At 42.2% G+C, this 22,482-nt stretch overlaps 1 protein-coding gene across 20 annotated transcripts in view; it reads right to left on the bottom strand.

The window, feature by feature from the left end:
- Positions 1-22,482, bottom strand: part of GRIP1 (glutamate receptor interacting protein 1) — a 625,712-nt gene that overhangs the window by 188,433 nt on the left and 414,797 nt on the right. For 17 of the 20 annotated variants that reach the window (XM_084760597.1, XM_084760588.1, XM_084760581.1 and 14 more), the window contains exon 2: positions 4,026-4,106. The exons of the other annotated variants lie outside the window; for them this stretch is intronic. In XM_084760597.1, coding sequence (XP_084616723.1) covers positions 4,026-4,106 — 81 coding nt within the window. The remainder of the gene's footprint in view (positions 1-4,025; positions 4,107-22,482) is intronic. 20 annotated transcript variants of the gene reach the window in all.

The following is a 22,482-nucleotide window of genomic DNA, read 5'->3' as shown; positions in this document are numbered from 1 at the left end:
CCAAGACCTCCAAAATTCAAATGTGTCCTCCTCTGTAATTCAAGGTTGTCAGCTCTCCATGATGTCAAGGGCATGACAATTTTTCCTCCCAGATGTGGACCCTTCCTAGATAAGTTCTAACAGCTGTCCTGGGGACATCTTGTAGCGTGGGGACAAATTTTAGACTCTCAGCCTCATATTTACAGGTCTAACCCAAACATCTAAATGGGACAACGAAGAAATATAGCGACTCGGTCCTTTGTGCACAAATCAATTAATATATTTTCTAATAGTCCACACGTGGAAAAAGAAAACCCCATGCCCTCTACAATTTTCTGTAACCTAAATCTGAATGTAGATTTAAGACAGTTTTCCTGAGTGCCCCAAAATTTTCAGAGAGGTAAGAGAGATGATAATTTGTAATTTACCATATTTGTCAGTAGTACAGGGTTCTTTGTGAAGGCTGTTATGAACAAGGGAAGATAGCCTGTGCGGAAGGGGAGGCAAGCCAAATCAATACTACACTAGCTCTAGGCCTCAGAGTCCAGGCTGGTGACCCATCTCCTTTCTTTACACACAATAGACAGATATGATTAAAAATATTATCTTTAAGTGGGGAAAACGGTAAACTATTTCAAAATCTGTCAAACTCAAAGTATGAACATATTTTCACTAGTAATTTGCACAACCCTTTAATTGGCCTAATTCCACTTCACCGATAATCTGCTGACTTAAGGGCTCAAGATCAAAAGCTTTTTCAAAAAGCTAGTTTTATGGTATATGTTAGTTCAGAATACCTTTGAACCTGGAACTCATTTTATCTTTGAAATAAGATCAAAACTTTACATTATTATTATTATTATTATTATTATTATTATTATTATTATTATTATACAGAAAGTTATCTTTAAATTTAGCCTTCGGTGTCACAGGGCCAGACACTACATCTTTTTCTACCATCACTAAGAATTTACAAAAGCTTATGAAAATCTAAAAAAAAATCTTTTTGCCTTTATGTTTTATGCCATAATGGACATGGTTAAAATGAGAAGTAACCAAATAATATTAATAATGCATTTTCTTTTATCCCAAGCATATGCATTTTGCTCCCAAGAGACTGAATACATTGCCTTCTCTTTTAGAAGTGAAAGGAAGGAGATGAAAGGACTTAATGAAAAATACATATTTGACTTGTGATTATAAAGTAATTACTATACTAATTTTGAGTTTATGTGGAGACACTAGGTTTTGAAGTAAATGAAAATAAATTATATTTCTGTTAACACTCAAAGTTACCCTTTGGCACAGAACAACCATGCAGAAGGGTGCTCCTCTGCTAGGCCATGGAAATAATGCAGCCTGCATTACGGAATGTGACCTCTGTACTAGATCTGTGTTTGTGGAAAACTTTCAAGAATGGGTTCAGTTGCCATAAAACTTTTCCAGACAATCTTAAGATGCCCATTCCTACCTCATCCTCTCCTTCTACCCATCAAAGAGATCACTGGTAGCAGTAGTTAAATTCAGTCAAACTATGAGATCATCGGATGGACAGAGCTTTGCAGGCAGACATGGGATATGCCTGCTCTTTGAAGATGGCGAGCTCCTTCATTGTCATACTCTGCAGGAACCTGCCTTGGAAGGCCTCTCTCCACAGAGATCAGGTGGGAGTTGATGAGCTAAGACTGTCTTCTCACTGAGGCACCCTTGGCTAACTACACCGGCCCTACTTGGGAGGGTGGTAATACCCTGAGGGAAGTGAGATTGGAAGGTGAGCACACAAAAGAGGGAAAAGCTGCAATATTGAATCCAGCCTCGCCTATGGCTCCAGAAAATCATGAACAGGTGTTTACCAGGCCTCTTCCCCTGTCTGTTTTCTGTCCGGCACTGTGCAAGAGCAAAGACAGACGTGGCAGAAGAATCGTCAAGATTTCTTGACGCTGGCTTACGTCACTTTGATCTAAGTGACTTCTCGCTATGCCCATCTTGGCCCAAATGCCCAAACAAGGATTTACAGGAGCATTAAGGTGAGAGAACAAAGTAGTCTTAGAATCCCAAGAGTGCTTGGTCAGTCAGAAGGAAAAGCTAGCTTTCCGTGTAAGTGAGCAGTAAGGAATGGCCAGCCATTTAGATTCCCAGCCCTTTGGCTTTTGTGTCTTTTCTCTCTTGGATTGTTTAAAAAAAAAATGAAGAAGGGTTTGAAGCTCCCCTTCCCTCTGGCTTTGCTCTATAAGAGATGAGCAAAAGGAATTTTCTTGTCCGTAAAAACATCAATAAAGCCTACAGAACTTCATAGTTCCAGTGACTTTTAAGTCACACACACCTGGAAAAGCAAAATTCTGTAATGGAGAATCACTGGTGGGATATGAAATAGTTATGTTTTTTCAATCCGCTACCTCAATGTGTAATGTGAAAATATGACTCAAAACAAAACATCACCCTTAAGTGACTTACAGTTTAGTATTCAACATTAGAAAATCCTTGGAAGGAAATCATGGACAACAGCATACAATGTCTTGTCACTGTGTCCATACGTCTGAGATAACTACATAAGAGAAGAGGATTATATTTTTGACTTGTGGCTTCAGGGGTCTCGGTCTGTGGTCAGTTGGTTCCATTGGTTTTAAGCCCATGATAAGGAATCCAGGTACAGAAAATCAAATATGTCACATTCTTATAAAATATGGAGCTATAGTGTCCTTCCCCAGTGAGCAAGGGCAATGGGAAGTCGCTCATATCTTTCTAGCAGAGGAATGCCAAGTAGCAGCCAAGGTATAGAAGACAAGAAGGGGATGGTATAGAGCTGACATTACTGACCTTCAAACACCGGGCACTTCCTTCCCACTGAGAACACAGCTCAGAGATGGCTGCGGTAGTTCTTCTAAATGTGACCAGCACAAAGAATGATGCTTTATAAACTGAAACAGAAATTTTGGCACTGGGTGGCACCAATCAATTCTAGAATCTCAATTACTCCAGAACTTTAAGTGCAGCAAAATTAGGAGATCCAACATATCCATGTCTCTTTATAAGCTATGAACTTTCCTAGTAGCCCCAAAGCTTCAAACAAGATGGAAGACAGTCACAGGAAACTCTTCAAAAGCAAAGAGGAATCATGAATGAAACGTCCCACAGACTAGACTCCTCTTGTTCTTGTTCAAATGCAACACCCCCTTTCACCAACAGGTTGGCCAACCCGTTCAACTTAATGTAGGAAACACTGCTCTGTCACTCGCTAACTGGCAAAATTACTCTAAAGTCCTATAGTTTAGCCTTAGCTGCGCTTAGTAAAATATATAAAGATGCTTTAAATGAATCTTTAAAACCTATGAATGCTTTTGACCCAGCTTTTAAGTACAGGTGATCTCCCACATGGCTTTCTAATTATCAAGTTGAGATACTATTTTGCATTTCCTTCCCCCTTTATTTCACAGTGTACATGCTTTTATGTCATACTCAAAACTCGAAGCTTCAAAATACTGATTCTGAGGTGGAGACATTTTAATATATCACTCACAAATGTTTTGTGTAGGAAAGTGTCATTCGTTGTCTCACAAGAGCCCAAGTCACACCTTCCCAAGGAAGCAAAGCCCCAGAGTTTTACAAGAGTCATCCAACAGAAGTGAAACTAGGTTGGAAGAGATGAGAAGGAAGAGATAGTGTTTTTATTTGGTTGGCTGGTTGCTTTGGTCTATATATACCAGCGGCATACAGTTTTGGTCTGCCAGACACTTCAGCGAAGAAATGGATGCTGCTATGAAAGTCATCCTGCTGAATCCAGAGGCAAGACAAGTAAAAGACGGAGCTGATACCAAGTCAGGGCATTTTACAAAGTGTTTTTTTGCTACAGCAGGTTGCAAGATGAATCCTCACAGGTCAGCGAGGTTTCCTGACCTAGATTTTGATTATTGTTTATACAAGTTGTGTAGAATGTAGTTCACGCTCTATGAATAACACGAGTACCAGGTTGGGATTATTTAGGACCACCGAATAACAGGATTCAAAAATAAGTAAAACAGCTGAAATATCCAACAGTCTGGTCTAACCTGGGATGCTCTGTCTCCTCACAGCCAACGTTCCATCGGGCGGCTTTGTCTGGCTGGCAGATTTAGTGTAGGGACTCTCATCTGCAAAGGTACAATGAAGGGTTTGGTTAATTTCCATCCGGTTTCTAGCACGGTGAAGCTCTGTAATGGATTGCAATCCTTCTTCCAGAGAGAGAGAGAGAGAGAGAGGGAGAAAGAGGGAGAGAGAGGTCATAGGGGGCAGGAGGAAGAGGTGGTGACCTAGGTCCTACATTTGGGTGAGCTCTAGGATGAGGCTGGGTGTTCTGAATGAGAAAGAGGGATGCCATTCTCAGAGTTTGTAAGGTTTGAAAGCTAAAATGTACACGGAGACATTTTTAAAGGACAAGAAGTGTGCTAGTAGGCACATCCATCCTTTGCCTGTCGTCTATATCCACCAATAAACAGTGAATATGTGTAACAGGAAGATAAAGACTGAACAAAATGGCCCAGTGGACACCAAGAATAATCAGCAGGAGGAACAGGAAGAACAAAGGAAAGGGGAGGAGATGCAGCGTTTCAGACAAGCGGATGAAAGAGCGTTAGTACCGCAGGAGGATGGCGACAGTGGTTAGTAGGATCTTCCTGGGAACATGAAGGGGCTTCCAGGGTAAAGCAGAGGGGGCGGGCTCATTCCAAAGCGAGATGGGAGGGGCAGAGAATCGGGGAGGAAGGACGGCTTGGGAAATGAAGAGATGCATTGCAATGAGCAGTTGAGTTCTTTTTTTTGAGAGTGAGCGTAAAACAACCAGAGAGCCATACACAGGGCCACTGAGAAGACAGAGGGGCGGGCCAAAGCGTCATCTATTTGAGAGCGCCAGGGAAGAGGCCGAGTGACTGGACCACCAGGTGTCAAGATCATGGAGGATGTGGCTCGCCAATTACAAGTGAAGTGACTCGTTTAGGATTGCTACTGAGTTGGAACCGCGAGTAGGGGGCGTAGGAAGGCTCGTGCTAGTGTTAAAATAGTAAATAAAATAGTTTGGACCGAAGTATCTGTGTGGATAGTAAAGGAGGCAGCAGGAGTGAAACCTTAAGAGTCTTAAGAACAAGATTGATACGGCTTGAGGAAAAAAAAAACTCATGTAAAAATAATTACCCAGCATTTTCAGTCAAGCTGGGTGACACAATGACACATCGTCCCACACTGGAACGCGTTGGTTATTGCTGTCATTGTTTTAACTGGAAATCATTAAAGGATTAAAAGGAATCATATCACACATGGCAAACCATTAAACATAACAAGCATTTAATTCAGCAACAAGGTTTATCATATGAGGGCTGCGCGCATTAATTTTCCCAACTAAGTGGTGTGTTTCCACAGCAAAGAGCTCATTTCTTCTCTGGGATGTGCTTTTCCTGGAAATGATTCACGGTTTCTTCATAAAACGAGCAATGTCTTTATAAGCAACGACAAAAGGAAAGATTAACACTGCTGCAATGGCAATTAACTTAAAAAATGGCAGGCGTGTCGTCTCATGTTCATATGCCATCTATCACACAACTCTGCCCATTTTTTTTCCCAACCGTAACAAAGGTAGAGGGTTTAGGGTACCAAAACAATCCACATCGCTCCTCCTGAAGCAGCATCTTCTCATGGCAAACACTGTGTTGAGGACAATTAAATATGACAAAACAAATCTAAGCATTCCATCACGAAAGTGGCCACTTGGCCCACTCTCCATCTCCACCCAAAGAGGCCAGTGAGCTCCCCACGTTGTCAGTGTAATAGCTAGAGATTGCATTGTGCTTCATACAACCGTCACTCAAACAGGCTGGGTCCATGCCAAAGTCTGAGGGTTTTTTTTTTTTTCACAAGATTGTTTCAAGGTTGCAATTCCTTTCCTTAGCTATAACCTGGCAACTGTTGGTTTGTAAAGACAGAGCACCGAGCCAGGTCATGTCCATTACAACCCCAGGTTCAGGAACTGCACCTTAAGGGTTCAGTGTTTAGTTTGTTAGTAACGCCCTGGGTTGACTGCAGTGCTGGGGCTTCTTAAAGGGCAGCAGATTTTTTCCCCAGGAGATTCCCGGGCTCCTTCTCTTCACACTGTATTTTAAGGAAACCATTTAAGAAAAAAAGAATCCCACCTAGTTTGTATTATAATATAGAAGTAGTTAACCCGGTTAAATTGTTTTCTTGTTTATATTTGAAAGCCTTCTCCTCAATTTAGGGCTGAGATCCTCTAGTAAAAAGCTTGAAACTGAATTCTAGATGGTCACCTGACCAGCATCTGTATCACCATCCACAACCCACACCTTCCCTTCCAGAATGAAGCTTATCCAGAGGCCAAAAGCTGTGCTGGCCAAATCATCATATGGGAAAAGTTCAATATTAACTTGCCAAAGACGCCAGGGCAATGGCTGCAATGCCTGATGGGAATGAGGCTGGCACCCCTTGTCATGAACACGATGGAGAGCTCACAGCAGAGCTGCTGGGACAACATTCATGTAGCTACCAGGAAACTGCCCTGAGAAGCGGCCAGAGGTATCATGGGCCTTCAGCGATTCAACACAGAACAGACTCAGCTCTCCTGACTCAATTTAGTAAAACTCAGCTTTTGACTCAAAGTGTGTCTGCAAATGGAAAGTGAGAAAGACACGGGACCATCAGTAGTCAACACCCAACCCCTGGACAACAAAGGACAAGAGAGACAAGGTACATTTTGTTTTCATCTATTTTACTTAAAAAAATAAATAATTATTTATAATAATATTTTTTGTATAGGATTTTTTTTTGCTTGCATGTATATTTGTGCACCATGTGTGTGCCTTCCTGGTGCATGTGAAGGCCTGAAGAGGGCATTGGTTCTCCTGAGACTGAAGTTACAGATGGTTATAAACTGCTATGTAGGTGTTGGGAATTGAATCTGTGTTTTCTGGAAAAATAACATGTGTTCTTAACTGCAGACCCAACTCTCCAGCCCCTTGCTTTACATTTGATATTGTGTGTGTGTGTGTGTGTGTGTGTGTGTGTGTGTGTGTGTGTGTTTACATGAATGCAGGTTCCCACAAAAGAGGGCTTTGAATCCTGGCCTGAAATTAGAGACATGTATGGGTGCTGGAAACTAAGCCCAGGTCCTCTACAAAAGCCATGCTGTGCTCTCTGAACCACTGAGCCATCTCTCCAGCCTGTGGCTTTTAAGTGCTTTATATAAGAGCACAGGAACCTATGGAGGTGTCTGTCATGGTTTCTCCCAAGTGCCTTTTACACAGACTCATATATTTATTCTTGAATTTCCTGCTTTTATGACAATGTAAACATCTTTTTAAACTTTTTTATGGTTAATACCAAAGCCCATGGAGGTTTATAGAAGGAGATACACTTAATATGAGCCTAGTCTGAATTTCTTATTTTTTTTTTATTCCTACACTTACAACAATCTTATTTCCTCTTGGATAGACAAAATTTTATAGGCCAATAACAAGCCCACATTCTCTTGTATCAGGCAAGCATGTGAGGTGTTTTGGCACACAAAGCCAACAGATGTTGCATGGTATGGGTACCTCCCATGGGAAAGCCTGGGAAGTGTGTCATCCTGTCCTGCTGTGAAATCTGTGCACATACTATTCCCCATGCTCATCTGTTTACACAAAGCGAAGGAGAATATTGATAGAACCAATTGATAGGCTTAGTTTACATTTACAACTTATTTATTTGTGTGTGTGTGTGTGTGCGTACACATCGTGAATGTGTGTGTACCCATAGAAGCCGCAAGAAGTACCTACTGGAGTTAGGATTACAGGCATTGCTGAGCTACCTGACATGGATGCTGGAAACCAAACTCAGTTCCTTTGCAAAAGCAGTATGTGCTCTTCACTGCTGACACACTCCCCCAGCCCCTCACTGCTGACACACTCCCCCAGCCCCTCACTGCTGACACACTCCTCCAGCCCCTCACTGCTGACACACTCCCCCAGCCCCTCACTGCTGACACACTCCCCCAGCCCCTCAGATTTACCTTTGAGTCATAAAAATCTAAAAGGAATACTAATACAAAAAAATTCTCCCCAGTATGGTCCTATAAGAGCGTTTGGATTTCTTTTAAGATACATATTAATACTTTACATTGCTTGCATTAGGGAGGCAACCACTTCCAATACAGAAATGAATTAAACATAGATCAACCAATGAAATATATGAGTAGACAGCAATCCTGGGAGAGTGCAGCATGGACAATAGTCATTCCGTAATATTTTATTGATAGACTATGGCATTATATGTAGGTATACTCCAACCTACCTCTGTTTTTCTATTTTTTGGGCATAGCAGATCTAGGTTTATAGACTATCCCTGTTAAAGTCACACCATTATCCAACAGCTATTAAGAGCTGACAAGCTAATGTGACAGTTTAAACTACTTTTGCATTTTATAGTTAGTACCATGGCGTGTTAGAGAGAGGTGACTGGTTTTTAAATTGACATTAATTATATCTTTTCCTCCACATTTATTTGAATTTTTGGAATGATGTGTCAAAAATATTTATTTGTTAATATTTACATATTGAAATGAGGTCAGGTGTAGCCCATATTGCTTTTGAATTTGCTAGGTATCTAAGATGGCTTTGAACTCCTGACTTTCCAGCTTCACCAGCTGAGTGCTGGAATTACAGATCTGTAGCACCCAGAAAACCATCTTTAAAGCCATGCACTTGAAGAAAAGAGTTCTGACTTTCATGTCACACTCAACATTTGTCATCCTGTTGGCAAGGGATCCTCTCAAAAGCACCTTGGGTGCCAAACAGGCATGTAAACAGTGAGCCACCGCTCACTGCGGCCAACACTGAAAGTGGAAATAAATGGCATCTAAGGTGTCAGGAGAGCCAGCCTTCTCTGATGTCATCTCTGTAGCTAGGTAGTCACTGTCACACATGACGGCCTCGCACTGTCATTGAGAGTTGCATAATGGCAACAACAAAGGTCCTCTGAGAGTCATTCCAGGAGGCTGGGGGGGATACACCCTCTGTTGACAGAGAATAAACCTAGTGACAGAAGTCCAGGGGAGCTTAGTTAAGTATACACTTAACACAGAGCAGTGAGACAGGGTGCAAAAACATCTGCTCCTTTCGTCTTAGTTGGGGTTACCATTGCTGTGATGAGACACCATGATCCAAGCAACTTGGGGAGCAAACAGTTTATTTGCCATATGCTTCTACATCACAGTCCATTATTAAAGGAGGTCAAGACAGGAACTCAAACATCGCAGGAACCTGGATGCAGGAGCTGATGCAGAGGCCAAAGATGGGTGCTGCTTACTGGCTTGCTGCACATGGTTTGCTCAGCCTGCTTTCTTATGAAACCCAAGGAGCACCAGCCCAGGGGTGACCCCAGCCACTGAGACCTAGGCCTTCCCTCATTGACAACTAATTAAGTAAACACCCTACAGGCTTGCCTGCCTACAGCCTGATCTCATGGAGGCCCTTTCTTAATGATGCTCCACACAGCATCAGATGACGTCAGCTGTGTCAAGCTGACATAAAACTACCGGGCACACCTCACCTGCCCCTTTGTGGCCAGGGCATCCGTGTGCAAAGCTTAGGAAGCAAGAGGCAGTTCCTCTGATTTGATCACTTACTCCAAATGAAGCTGTTGGGAGAAGCAGATAGGAAGTCACCTCAGGAGGAAGAAGGCTCCACTGAGCATCACAGACAAAGGCTATGCTGGAGCAGGGAAGAGCATCACATGGTGAGAAATAGGCTCAAGTCTTCCATGTTACCATATCCTTCCAGTATTGCCTGGCATCAAATGAAGCCATCGCCAGGATCTGAGCTCCTCAAAGCTGGACAAGACCACGGTTCGGGACCAACCACTCTGGCTGTCTCCATGCTTTTGTGTGAAGAAAATAACTTTTTAGTTTCCTTCGGCTGAGACTGATCAGCCCCTGCCAAACAATTCCTGGCAACCAATTCTGCACAATTAAGACACCTGCTAAGCTGGCAGATTTCCCCCTAACTTCTTGATTAGGAAAAACAGACATTTGGTTCCCTTAACCATTACGATCATTTCCCAGACGCAGGAGACAGGCAGCGCTCCCTACAAGGCTCACGTGCGCCATTACAGACGCAGAGAACACCGCCTTCTACAAAGGCGCACACGAACACCCACTGTGAAGGAAGCAATCTGTCCCTTGAATCCAATTAAGGCTCTCGGATTTTAGTGCCTACTACGTGCAAACCAAGGGTGGAAGTGAATAAAAGAGAACGGAAGCATAGGAGAAATGGCATGGCAGAGCTCTCCTAAACTTCCTAGGTTCCACTCACACAGTGGAATGCGGCGCTCCATTCTCCTTAGGGGGAAACTAAGCCTGTGCTTAAGGGAAGAGGTGGGACATGAGAAGAGGAGACTATTCACCAGGGAGGCTTGAAAGAGGATCTTGCAATCCGAAAAAAGGGAAATTAGGCTTTTGCCCACACGCATGGTGATCTTTCCTGAGTACTGGTTCTGCAATTTTACTTCTGTTGCACATGGACGTGTGTGGATGGTTTTTCTGTTTTGTTTTGTTTTCTGTTTTGTTTTGTTTTGTTGCTTTTTTTTGAACCTTCATCTTCCAATTCAGTTTACTGCAATGGTGGCTTGATGAAATCCTCAGATTTTAAAGCAACATTTCCCGGGAAATAGCTTTGAAAGCATCTTGGTGACGGACTGAGTTTTGGTCTCTCTCATCTCTTTAAAGCGATGTGTGCGGCGGTGAACCCGCCTAATCTAAGGTTCAAGCTCAAAGAGACAACCCCGTACCTCTCTTTGATCCTCACACATTCAGCTGGATTCCTGATTGAAATAACCTTGTTCTGCTTGGGACAGGTCAAAGCTCTGCCATGTATCATCCCATGGACAGACTGCTCTGGAGCTTTCTTAGCTCACACGGCCTTAGGCAATATTGCTTAGGCATGTGGAGATGGCAGCCAAGGATACCGACTGGCAACATATCATTAAGAGCGAGTTAAGTGTCTACTTCACCAGCCTGTCCACAGAGCTAGGTCTGAAGCAGAGGAGAACAGGGCTGAGCTAAATCTGATGGTAGGATGTTAGGTACTTTTCTGCTCCATCATGGTCTCTCTCCTATTAAGAAAAGATTTTCTCACTCTATCCCCCCTCCTCCCCCTCCCGTCTCTTGTCATCTATTTCACATCTGCATGACATTAGCGTCCAGCCCGGCTCTGCAGCTTTCATTATAGTTTTTTGTAATTCAGAGACACATGTGCTTTACAGTCTGATGGGAGCAGAGGTTATACTTTTAGTCATTAAAAAAAAAAAAAAAGGCCTCCAAACAGCACAGCTTTGTCTGACAAATGTACCAAGGAACAGGAAAAAGACAACGAGGCATCAACACTACACAGGGAACTATAGCAAATGAGTAACGCTAGGAGTGAGTAGGCGCTCTGCAGGGAAGAACACAGCAATTTGTTGTCCTGTGCTAAATGGTTATCCCTGAAAACATACCCATGGATGGCGTTATATAGACCCAACAGGTTATATTTAGGAACGTATGTATATGTACATCTCTCTCTCAAACACACACACACACACACGCACGCACGCACGCTGTAATAATTGGTGAAACAAGAAGCTGTGAATTTGAAGGAGGGAGAGTGGGAATGAGTGTATGTGAGGGTTTAGAGGGGGGAAAGGGAAGGGAGATTTTTATATTATTTATATTTATACTATATTATAATTAAATAATAGTCTCAAAAATTAAAAAATGCAAAAATAAAGTAAAATTTAAAAAGCGTGATAAATCCTTCACAATGATAGGATGCCTTTTCTTTTCTTTTTTTTTTTTTGGGGGGGGGGAGTTTGCTCTATTTTTTTTCCTTTATTAATTTATTCTTGTTACATCTCAATGGTTATCCCATCCCTTGCATCCTCCAATTCTTCCCTCCCTCCCATTTTCCCCTTATTCCCCTCCCCTATGACTGTTCCTGAGGGGGATTACCTCCCCCTGTATATGCTCATAGGGTATCAAGTCTCTTCTTGGTAACCTGCTGTCCTTCCTCTGAGTGCCACCAGGTCTCCCCCTCCAGGGGACATGGTCAAAGGTGAGGCACCAGAGTATGTGAGAAAGTCATATCCCACTCTCCACTCTACTGTGGAGAATGTTCTGTCCATTGGCTAGATCTGGGTAGGGGTTTAAGGTTTACCGCCTGTATTGTCCTTGGCTGGTGCCTTAGTTTAAGCTGGACCCCTGGGCCCAAATCTGCCTATCATAATGTTCTACTTGTAGGTTTCTAGGACCCTCTGGATCCTTCTACTTTGCCATTCTCCCATGCTTCTCTCATCTAGAGGCCCAATAGGATGCCTTTTCAACTGTGTTACTCTTCACCACATAATGACACATACAGTTTAATATGACATGTGCCCCATAGGCTCACACGCTGGGAACTGACTGCTAATGCACTGGCTATTGAGAAATACTGGCTCCTGAGAACTCTGACCTAATCGTGGGGAGAATCCTTCAGACAGTTTGTAAGACAGTGGCACAACTGGAGGGATGTGGCCTCGGACATCTGGTAGACCTCGTGAAAGGGGTCTGTGGTAACTCTGCTCCTTGATGCTGCAGGCCTTTGGGGAGAGGAGTCTCTCTAGCCAGGTTAATTTGTAAATCCTCTCTGAAATTAGTGAGCATGAAATTGCACATTTTCTGCCTCTGGCATTTCTGTTGCTAATATACTTGAACTGCAAATGAGAACTCCGTGCCTCTTAATGTAGTTTCCAGTGAGAAGAGAAGAGCCATAGTTGTGCCTTTTTGGACCTGTCTCGTCAAAGAATCAACATTTCTAGAGGGCTGGGCTCTTTCCCAAGAGGGCCATTGTCTTCAGTATACCAGTTCTTTCTTTAGTGTCTTAGATTCAGTACACATTCCCTGCATGTAGGAAGTGCTACACACTCTGAGCATTTGACTTATCTGATAGATGACATCAAGTGATGCTCATGATCCCCACAGTCAACAGATTTGAATTAGAATGGTAATATGATGGAAAATCTGAATTACCTAAGGGTAGCTACTACGGGCTACTGAAAGCTGCATTTTAAATCTATGCTTATGAAATACACCACTCCTTAGGAGAAGAGGTATTCATTTCCATTGATACAGACAGGGTGGACCCAGCTGGTGAGATAGTCAGTGGGTAAAGGCCTTGCTGCCAAGCCTGACAACCTGAATTTGATGTCCAGAACCCCACATGGCACATCTGGCAGGTGCTTTTCCCAGCAAATAAGTAAATATATTTAATAAAAATAATTAAAAAACCACACCAAGCCGGGTGTGGTGGCGCACACCTTTAATCCCAGCACTCGGGAGGTAGAGGCAGGTGGATCGCTGTGAGTTCGAGGCCAGCCTGGTCTACAAAGTGAGTCCAGGACATCCAAGGCTACACGGAGAAACCCTGTCTCAAAAAACAAACAAACAAACAAAAAACAAAAACAAAACAAAACCAAAAAACAGCAGATGCTCACTATATACTAGCAAAAACTAAGGCCTTTATATGTAATTGGATTTTTTTGTCATGAGAAGTCAATTCAATTTCAAATTGTAAAATACATAAGTTTATTTTTACCAAAGAAATGTTAGGCTTAAGAATAACTTGTCATCATTCATCCTAAATCGTATATTCCTCAGAGACTGACAGGGAGCTACTCTTATACCAAGTCCCAGGGCAGTGTGTGTATACTAAATGCCTTGTCCTGTCAGTACTTAGTATGTATCAATGCTCACAACAATGAGATGGCACAGGCACTGCTGCACTGCATGACATGTGATGACAACAAGGTTATAGAGATGAACTTTTGTGCCCAAAAATTTACTATGGGAGAAAGAGCAGAAACAAAACTTGTACATACACAGCTTGTAGAATCTGCTTTTAAATACAATGATTTGCTGTTTAGAAAATTCCCACACACTTGCTTGAGACTTCTTTTTGTGTGTATAAAACGATGCCCACCTTCGCACTGTAGTGACAGCTGTGCCTAGATTGTGTCACCAACTGTCACTGATACAGACGTTTGGGACAGTATTTGATGATCTTCTGAAATTTCTTTTTTCTTTTTCTTTTTCTTTCCTTCTTTCTTCTTCTTTTTCTTTTCTTTTCTTTTTTCTTTTTTTTTTTCTTTTTTCTTTTTTTTTTTTTTTTGAGACAAGGTTTCTCTGTGTAGTCTTGACTATGCTGGACTTGCATTGTAGACCAGGCTGGCCTCAAACTCACAGAGATCCATTTGCCTCTGCCTCCCAAGTGCTGGGATTAAAGGCCTGTGCTACCACTGCCTGGGTAGGGGGCGGGGAGAAAGAAGCCATCTCAGTAAATTTTTGGATCTTACATCTTTGTCACAAAGTCATGATTTAATTTATGATACAATATTCAAGGATATTTCCAGTACATAAAACAAATCCCTTGAAAGAACACCTTTTATCCAAGAGACTCAAGGAATTTGAGGAGCTGAAACTGTCTGGGTTTATACCTCTAACTCCCACTCTATGCCTGCTGGTCTCTGTGACTGAGCGTTTATGAACTATTTCCCACAAGTGGTTTATAATCTTCAGGTGCATAAATACAGGACACTTTCTTTTCTCCTTTAATATTTTAGACACTGCCCATAGTCAATTGATCACAGCATTTCAAACCTTTCACTAGGGCTCCTGAAGCCAGAGCTGTGAAAAATCTTAGACCAGGTGGCGTCTACCAATGGATAGTGTGGCCACAGGGAGATGTGATCTGCCCATTCTCTTCTTTGGATCTCCCAGCCCATCTCAGCAGTCATCTGGGATCCAGAGCAGGAGGACCGTAGTGCAGTCTAAGCCTCAAGAGTGGTGCAAGCAGGTGCATCGCCGAGCAGACCATTGCCACTAGGCAGCAGCTCCACAGAAGCCGTTAGCACCCAAGGGGATTAAGACTGTCTACTATTTTTTTTTTTAAATCTTGCTTTCATATACAATGTACCTGGAAATTAAATGCATAGGATCACTCTTGTATGGTTTGAGCTTGTCATTTTGAAGAGCCAAAGGCTCTTCATCTTGGGTAATTTCAAGACTCACTTCTGAACTTATTTTTAAAGATTTTTGTTTTGAAAATTCTTATGATTTGGGGCTAGAGAGATAATGGCCCTGCTATTCCCACAGAGGGCCAGGGCTCAGTTCTTAGCACCCACATGGTGCATTACAGATGTCTGTCACTCCACTGCCAGAGCATCGGGCACCTCTTCTGACCCTCATGCACACCAGGCACACGTGTGATGCACACGCATATATGCAGGCAAAATACTCATACACATACAAATAAATCTTTTTTTTTTTAAAGGAATTGCCCAGGTTTAAGCCCAATTTCTATGTGTTGTGTCTGTGTCACTGCATATCACTTCAGAACAAATAGTTGCTTGTCCAGCATCAGGGAAGAGGGCAGAAATCACATCAAATGCCTTGAGAAGAATGCATTTTGCATACAGTCTGGAGTTGTCACATACTTTTCTTTGCTAATTCATCTCTAGGTCAAGCCGGAGCAGACGACTGCTCATCCAACAGATGACATGTGTTTTTAATGCATGATTAAAGCAGGATTTGCTCATCTGTCAGAACCAAGGCAGTCTGGTTTCTGTTATTTAAAGGTATACTTTAGATTCCCTCCGGTTTTACAGTAAGAGGCTGTGATTATACAGATAAAACCTCTAAGTGTGTGAATACAGATTTTTTTTTTTAAAAAAATGGGAGACTCTGAAACCATTTTGAATTTACTAGAATTTCACTGCAGTGCAATAGTGCACACTGCTCCATGTGTGATCTTCAATGGGTTTCCAATCCTTCTGGAGCTTGGGCTATCTTGGTATTAAATGCTGCCTGTGAGAGGAGTCCTGTGAGAACTGACTACAATAGTATAAATAATGTACCCAGCTGTGACCCACCACTGTTCAAAGGGCAAACACCCCTTTCTATCTAGAGGGAAAAGAACCAGGGTGACAGACAGAAGCCAGTCAGGGTCCCTCACAGCTACGGACAGCCTTTCTCAACACTACACTGTAATATAAACTCTACGAGTGTGGGTTTAATTTTATAGTCATAACTATTAAAGCTCCAGTTATTGAACATGAGAAAATTTAACCTTGGGGAAATTGAAAATCTACCCGAGGCCGAACAGCTAAGAAGAACTGGACACAGGATTTGAATTTAGTTCTGCCTAACCACAAAGACCGTTCTTTTACCGATGCTGCTACGGTGACTCATTATTAAGAATTCACACAACAAACAACAATTGTGGGAGAGGAGGAAAGAGTGGAATCGTGCAACTGTAGACTAATTTTCATGCTGCCCAACTTGGCACCTCCAACTTTCCATCATCAAAATGAAGATTTATGATATATATTTTAATGCCATGGGGCAAGCTGCTTGCTGAGATTTTAACTGGAAAATTAATCTGATATTAAATGGTCGATTGTAACTCAATTTGTCAGTAGCAAAGTAAAAAAAAATTAAAATCCAGGTACCTAGATTTAATAGTCCAAAAAATTTCAAATTATCTTCATTTGCTTCCGAGACAAATTATTCAGATATACAATTTCTCCCACGAATTACTTGCTTGCCTGGCTCTCCTTGGGTTGTGTCTACCTCATCAACTTCACTATTTCTTTCCATAAATCTCGCCCAAGTAAAGATTTAGCTTTTATACTTAATTAGAATGAGCAGGGGAAATGCATTTCAACACCATGGAACATGAATGTTTAATTCAGAGCCAATTCTGAAGCATTGTATTTAACAGTATCCTTTCAGTTTTCCAATTAGCAAGCCCCCCAACAATTACAAACATTCAGAATAAAAGGAACTCTGCTTCTATTGTCGCTTGTCACTCTCACTGTTGGACTCTGAATCTGCTTTGGGACACTTCAATTATGAAAGTAATCATGTACAACTATATCGAATGCTATTAGCAGGAATATCTCAGAGGAGGTCCATTTATGACAACCGAAACTTCCTTGACTCAGGCTCGTTTGCCCTGCCGCCTGCCTTAGGCTCTTCAAAATGACAAAGCCAAACCTTATTACAAGAGTGCTCCTATGCATTTAATTTCCAGTTACATTGTATATGAAAGCAAGATTTAAAAAAATAGGTAACACGGGCAGGCCAGTCAATCAGTGCCTTTGGCATAAGCATTTACATTTCTCAGTAAGTTGTATATAAGATCATATGAGAAATACAGGAAGGTAGGAATACACTATATATGTGTGCGTATACTTGGGGTAGATACATGTCACACATAAACAGACCTTTAGATGTGCATATTTAATATATTCATCTACATATCTACTTTTAAGCAGTACTAGGAAAAGTACAAAAGAGCAGAGGGTTCAAAAAGACCTCTGACGTGCAATATATTCCTATTATCCCATTCTCCAAGACAAGACAGTGGGCAGAAGTTGAAAATCACCATCTTCATCCTGGTGGCTTCTTCTGGAGCCCTGCAGTAGGAGTTTAATGGCAAAAACAAGAGCTAAGAAGGCAAATGAGCTTCAATAGTATTTTCAGAACTTCCAAACAGCAGTAAATCTATGAGAAATCTACACCTTAACTTTTACAATCCAAAGGCATTGGCATTCTACATTTAATATGTCCAGATGATATCCAGAGATGCTGTTAGAAAAAAAAATTAGCTCATCTTAGAAACAGAGAGAGAGAGAGACCCCTCAAAGATGAAACATACGCACTGCAATCCTGCAGCTTGCAGCATAAAACGGTTATGTGAGAAATCAGTTTATCTCACTGGCCCAAAGTGAATTACTAAAGCACACAACAGCAGGAACTGTAGAAAGGTGGGCACAGACACCACTTCACATGTATTGCCCACACACCCACTGCATACAAGTAGCTAGAAAGGGTATGCATTTGTGTACAGCTATTGAACAGTTTGGGTACTGTCATGGTTTGGAAAAAAATGGCCCCCACTCACTCATAGGGACTGGCACTACCCGTAGGTGTGTCCTTGTTAGAGGAAGTATGTCACTGGGGGGTGGGCTGTGAGGTTTCAGATGCTTAAGCCGGGCCCAACGTCACTCTCTCTTCCTTCTGCCTGCTGATCCAGATGTAGTACTCTCGGCTCCCTCTCCAGCACCACGTCCGCCTGCATGCCGCCATGCTTCCCACCTTGACAGTAATGGACTAAACCTCTGAACTGTCATCAGGCAGCCATAACTAAAATGTTTTCCTTCATAAAAGTTGCAGTGGCAATGGTGTCTCTTCACAGCAATAGAAACCGAGGCAGGTACTGAGTTTAAGCACTGTCCTACCTCCATTTTTCTCCAATGGCTTCTGGTTTGCTAAGGCAAGCTTAAGAAAACATTCGGTATTTATTGTGGTAGAAAGAGTAAACACCACGTGATGGCTAGTAAAGCTCAGGTATTGGCTTCCTTGACAATTAGGGATGTGCTGCTTGAAAAAAAGCAAAGTGTTTGTGCATTGCCTGAAAACTGTCACACTTATGTAGATGGGGATCATAAAGATGACACGTGTGAGGACGCCTGGTGCTGCTCTCCCGGCCCCTTCCCTGGAGGAGGTGGGTTTTCAGGCATATCTTTTATTTGCTTAGCAGAAATTTTAGCTAAAATCAATTGGATTAGAAAATTCTTTTAAAGCAAAGAGTAGAAAGCTTTGTCATCCTTGTTAAATATTTACAAATGCAATAGAAATAAAAGATGTTCGAGAAGTATGAGAAAGCTTCTAGCAAATTGCACAGCTGAGCCATTCTTTTCCATTTCCTTGAGTTTTTTTGTTGTTTGTCTGTTTGTTTTTTAATTTTGACCCTAAAACTTCCTTCTCGCATCACAGGCCTGTATAGCTGAGACGGGGTGTAAGTCAAAAGCCGAACCCTCGTCATAGAAAAGTCTGCAGCATCACTAGCTGTTCTGAAAAATAACCCCATGATCATGTGCACACTCAGGATGTGATCTCTTCTCATGTAGACGCATGTCATGGACAACTATCCCAGATGTCATACGCACAAAGAGGGCACTCGCTCACTACGTGTGCTATCCCAGATGTCATATGCACACAGAGGGCACACGCTCACCACGTGTGCTATCACAGATGTCATACACACACACAGGGCACACGTTCACCACACGTACTTTCCTCTGTCACCAGTGAAGGTAAGCAAGTTGACTGAAGATGGACAAGAGAAGATAGCGCTTTATTTCACACATGGAGGAGTCTACGACATCGCACCAACAAGGACGAATATGCCTTATTTTACCACTTGTATGCAATACTAAACACTCCTCAGCTATCTCAGACTAGACTGACTGCAGACAGTTCGAAATAAGAATATAATTTCTTTGAGAGAGGCCCAAAACCCAAACAGGAGAAAGTGCGCATGCTTCAAGGGCATAACGTTTCCTAAACTGCTCTCTCCATTCCTTTGCCAATGAATTTCCTCAACCTCAGTGTTTCTCAACTTTCAAATGGGGTCATAACGCCTAGTTTAAACTTGTGGGGATTAACCCGGGTGCTGTGTGTAAAGTCCTTGGCACACAGTATTGGCTACTAAATGCTAATGTCGCCATGATGCCTTAGATGTTTGACAGATGCATTGCTCATGTTTGGTAAAAACCTAAGCCATGCTAATGGAGTTCTTTTTAAAGCCTGGAATTTTATTTTGTTTAAGTTTTTATCTTTTTATCAGGGGAATGCAGAACTCTGACAACAGAAGAAAATCACTCCTCATACCTAATAACTGGAGTGAATTAGAGATGAGTTTTGAGAGAGTAAAAATTGCTTCTTCCAAGAATAGTTAAATAATCATTCCATAATACACAGGAAAAATATTAAGCATAAAGCATACATTTAGCACATGATATGTTAAGTCCTCTCACAGGCAAAACACCAGGTGGACAAACGCCAATTCATTCACGGTACTAAGAGATCAGCTATTAAATCACAGGGCCCACTGTGATTGGGCCCTGGTGACCCTAGAACTAATGCCCCTTGTACGTTTAAGTTAGAATGAGGAAAAAAAATTGTTCACCTGATCTTTTATGCATAATTATCAGTAATTACACAAATCTGATTCGTGTCTGTTTCATTAAACACGTCCACAGATGTTGTTTCGTGGGAAGCCTGACTCTGAAACGCTCAGACTCCCTGCGTGCTCCAACCCAGTTCAGCAGTTTAATTAGGCAGAGCAAGAAGCAGTTGGATCCTAGGAACCTATAATCTTTACACAATGCCAGGACGCAGTTCTCATACATGATGAAGGATGACAAAGGGCGGCTGCTGTCATCACCCAGTTTGGAAACAACTCCTTTTTTTTTTTTTTTTAAAGAAGTTTCTAATTCATTGCCATAATTTTTTATTCTAAAATGTGAAGTATGGAGAAAGGCAAGTCCTCTTTGGTGCTATCAATCATCCCCCCCAGCTAGCTTGGGAATCTCATGGGAGCCTGCCCAGGGCACACCAATTTTTTTCTCTTCTCCCTGAATCACTGTTAAGGTGCAATTACTTTTTTTATTGAGTTATGTTTATTCTGTACAAGTATAAAATAAAATGCCACTGCATCTGAAAGTTTACATCCATAAAAGCAGTAGGCAGTGGAGACGCGGTAAAGGCAGCACCCACTAGTCCCAAGTCTCTCCGGAAAGCATGTCTGGGTACACGTCACCTTTAAAGTCATTTAGAAATCTACACTGATCTTTACTTTCAAACTTTCAGCAGGATGACAGGAGTCGATTCTCTTCTGCTTGACTTGGGATGCTCCATATGCCACTAGCTCAGCCAAATTGTGGTTTTTGTTCATCTCCTCCTTTGCAGACTCGCACATTGTGACACAGAAGGACCTGGCTTTCTTCTCCCACCTATGCCCTTTCTCCCCTCATCATTTCCATGCTAAGTGTGTAGTTAAGACTTTTCCCATAAGCTCTAGACACAGGATATACCCTGTCCATGTGGTCTATCTATTTGAGTATTTCCTCAATAGTAGAGATATCTACAGGGCAAAGAAATCTCAGCATGTCCAAAACAGATAAGGATTTGCCCAACACCTCCACTCATATCCAAGGCATCTTCATAAACTCCTTAGTTATCTTTGAACCATTAAATTACATATTAGCTAAACCATGTGTAAGTTCTGCTGGAACTTTCATTATACACGAGAAATCCCTTGACTTTTCCCTTGATTTCTGATGGATTATTGTCCAATTATGTCATTAAAATCTGTCCTATTATATTTTAGCCTATTACAAGTTGAATCTATTTCAAATTTCAAACACACCAGGAGATTGCTCGTTGGTAAAGTGCTTGCTTTGTAAGAATAAAATGGCAAATGCCTGGAATCCCAAGCTTGGGGAAGCAGGGGAAGATGACGCTCTTGGACTCATTTGGACAACCATCTTAGTGCACTTGATGAGTTCCAGACAGTGAGAGACGTTGTCTCAAAAATGAATAAGAGGAGGATGAAGATGAAGATGATGATGGAGACTGAGGCCAGATAAATAATAACTCAAGGTGCCCTCTAGCCTTTACATGCTCACACAGTTGTATGCACATCTTCACTATACAAACCTACATACATATGCACACACAAACACATACAAACACACACGCGCGCACGCGCGCACACACACACACACACACACACACACACTTGAGTTGACAAGAGATCTTGATGTCAACTATATTACCCTAGTTTTGTAGGCATGCAGAATGCCAGATTATAGACTCATGAACTCAGGCAGTTGATGACTGGTTGCGTTCCTGCCAGGAGCCCCTGACAAGGCAAGTGTGAACATATGAGGGTGGAGCCTGAGCTTTGTGGAGGCCACAGCAAGTTGAAATTAGTACCATTGGAAGCTACAGCCAGCTCAGGAGAGAGACTGAAACTGAAATGAGAAAATGGGTAAAGTTGCTTAGACCCTCTCAAACCCATTTAACATCATCAAACAACACACAGGAAGAGTTGAAATGTGGGATTATTTCTAGAGATGCCTTTTTTCTGATGCAGTGGCCCTCCTCGTGCCACCCACAGACCTGCATAGCCGACTTCATTGTTTTTGGCTTCATTCCTTCTTCAGGCAAGTAGGGTGGGGACAGGATGGTGACAAGGGGCAGAGCTTGAGGACTGAAAGCCAACCAAAGCCAGACATACCAGCACTGAGGCAGAGACAGTTGAGGGGCTTAAACCCAAACATAAAACAACACAACAGCAGTGCCCACACAAACAACAATGTGATCATCTTCTCTCGTGTTCACCTCCTCTCTACCCCTCTTTGAGGTGTTGCTTGAGAGTTACAGCAACCTAAGACAGGACAAGAGCAATTCATTCTGGTCAAACACACACACACACACACACACACACACACACACACACACACACACACACACACACACATCTCAGGCATGGACAGATGCCAAACCAAATTGTCTGTGTGCTAGAGCAAATCTTACAGCCTTTCTAGAGTTTTCAGAAGTGTGCTCTA

The sequence above is a fragment of the Acomys minous genome (assembly GCF_964271855.1).
Source record: "Acomys minous genome assembly, chromosome: 15".
Lineage (NCBI taxonomy): Eukaryota > Metazoa > Chordata > Mammalia > Rodentia > Muridae > Acomys > Acomys minous.
The sequence above is the reverse complement of the archived record's forward strand: the minus strand, read 5'-3'. Positions and strand labels throughout refer to the sequence as shown.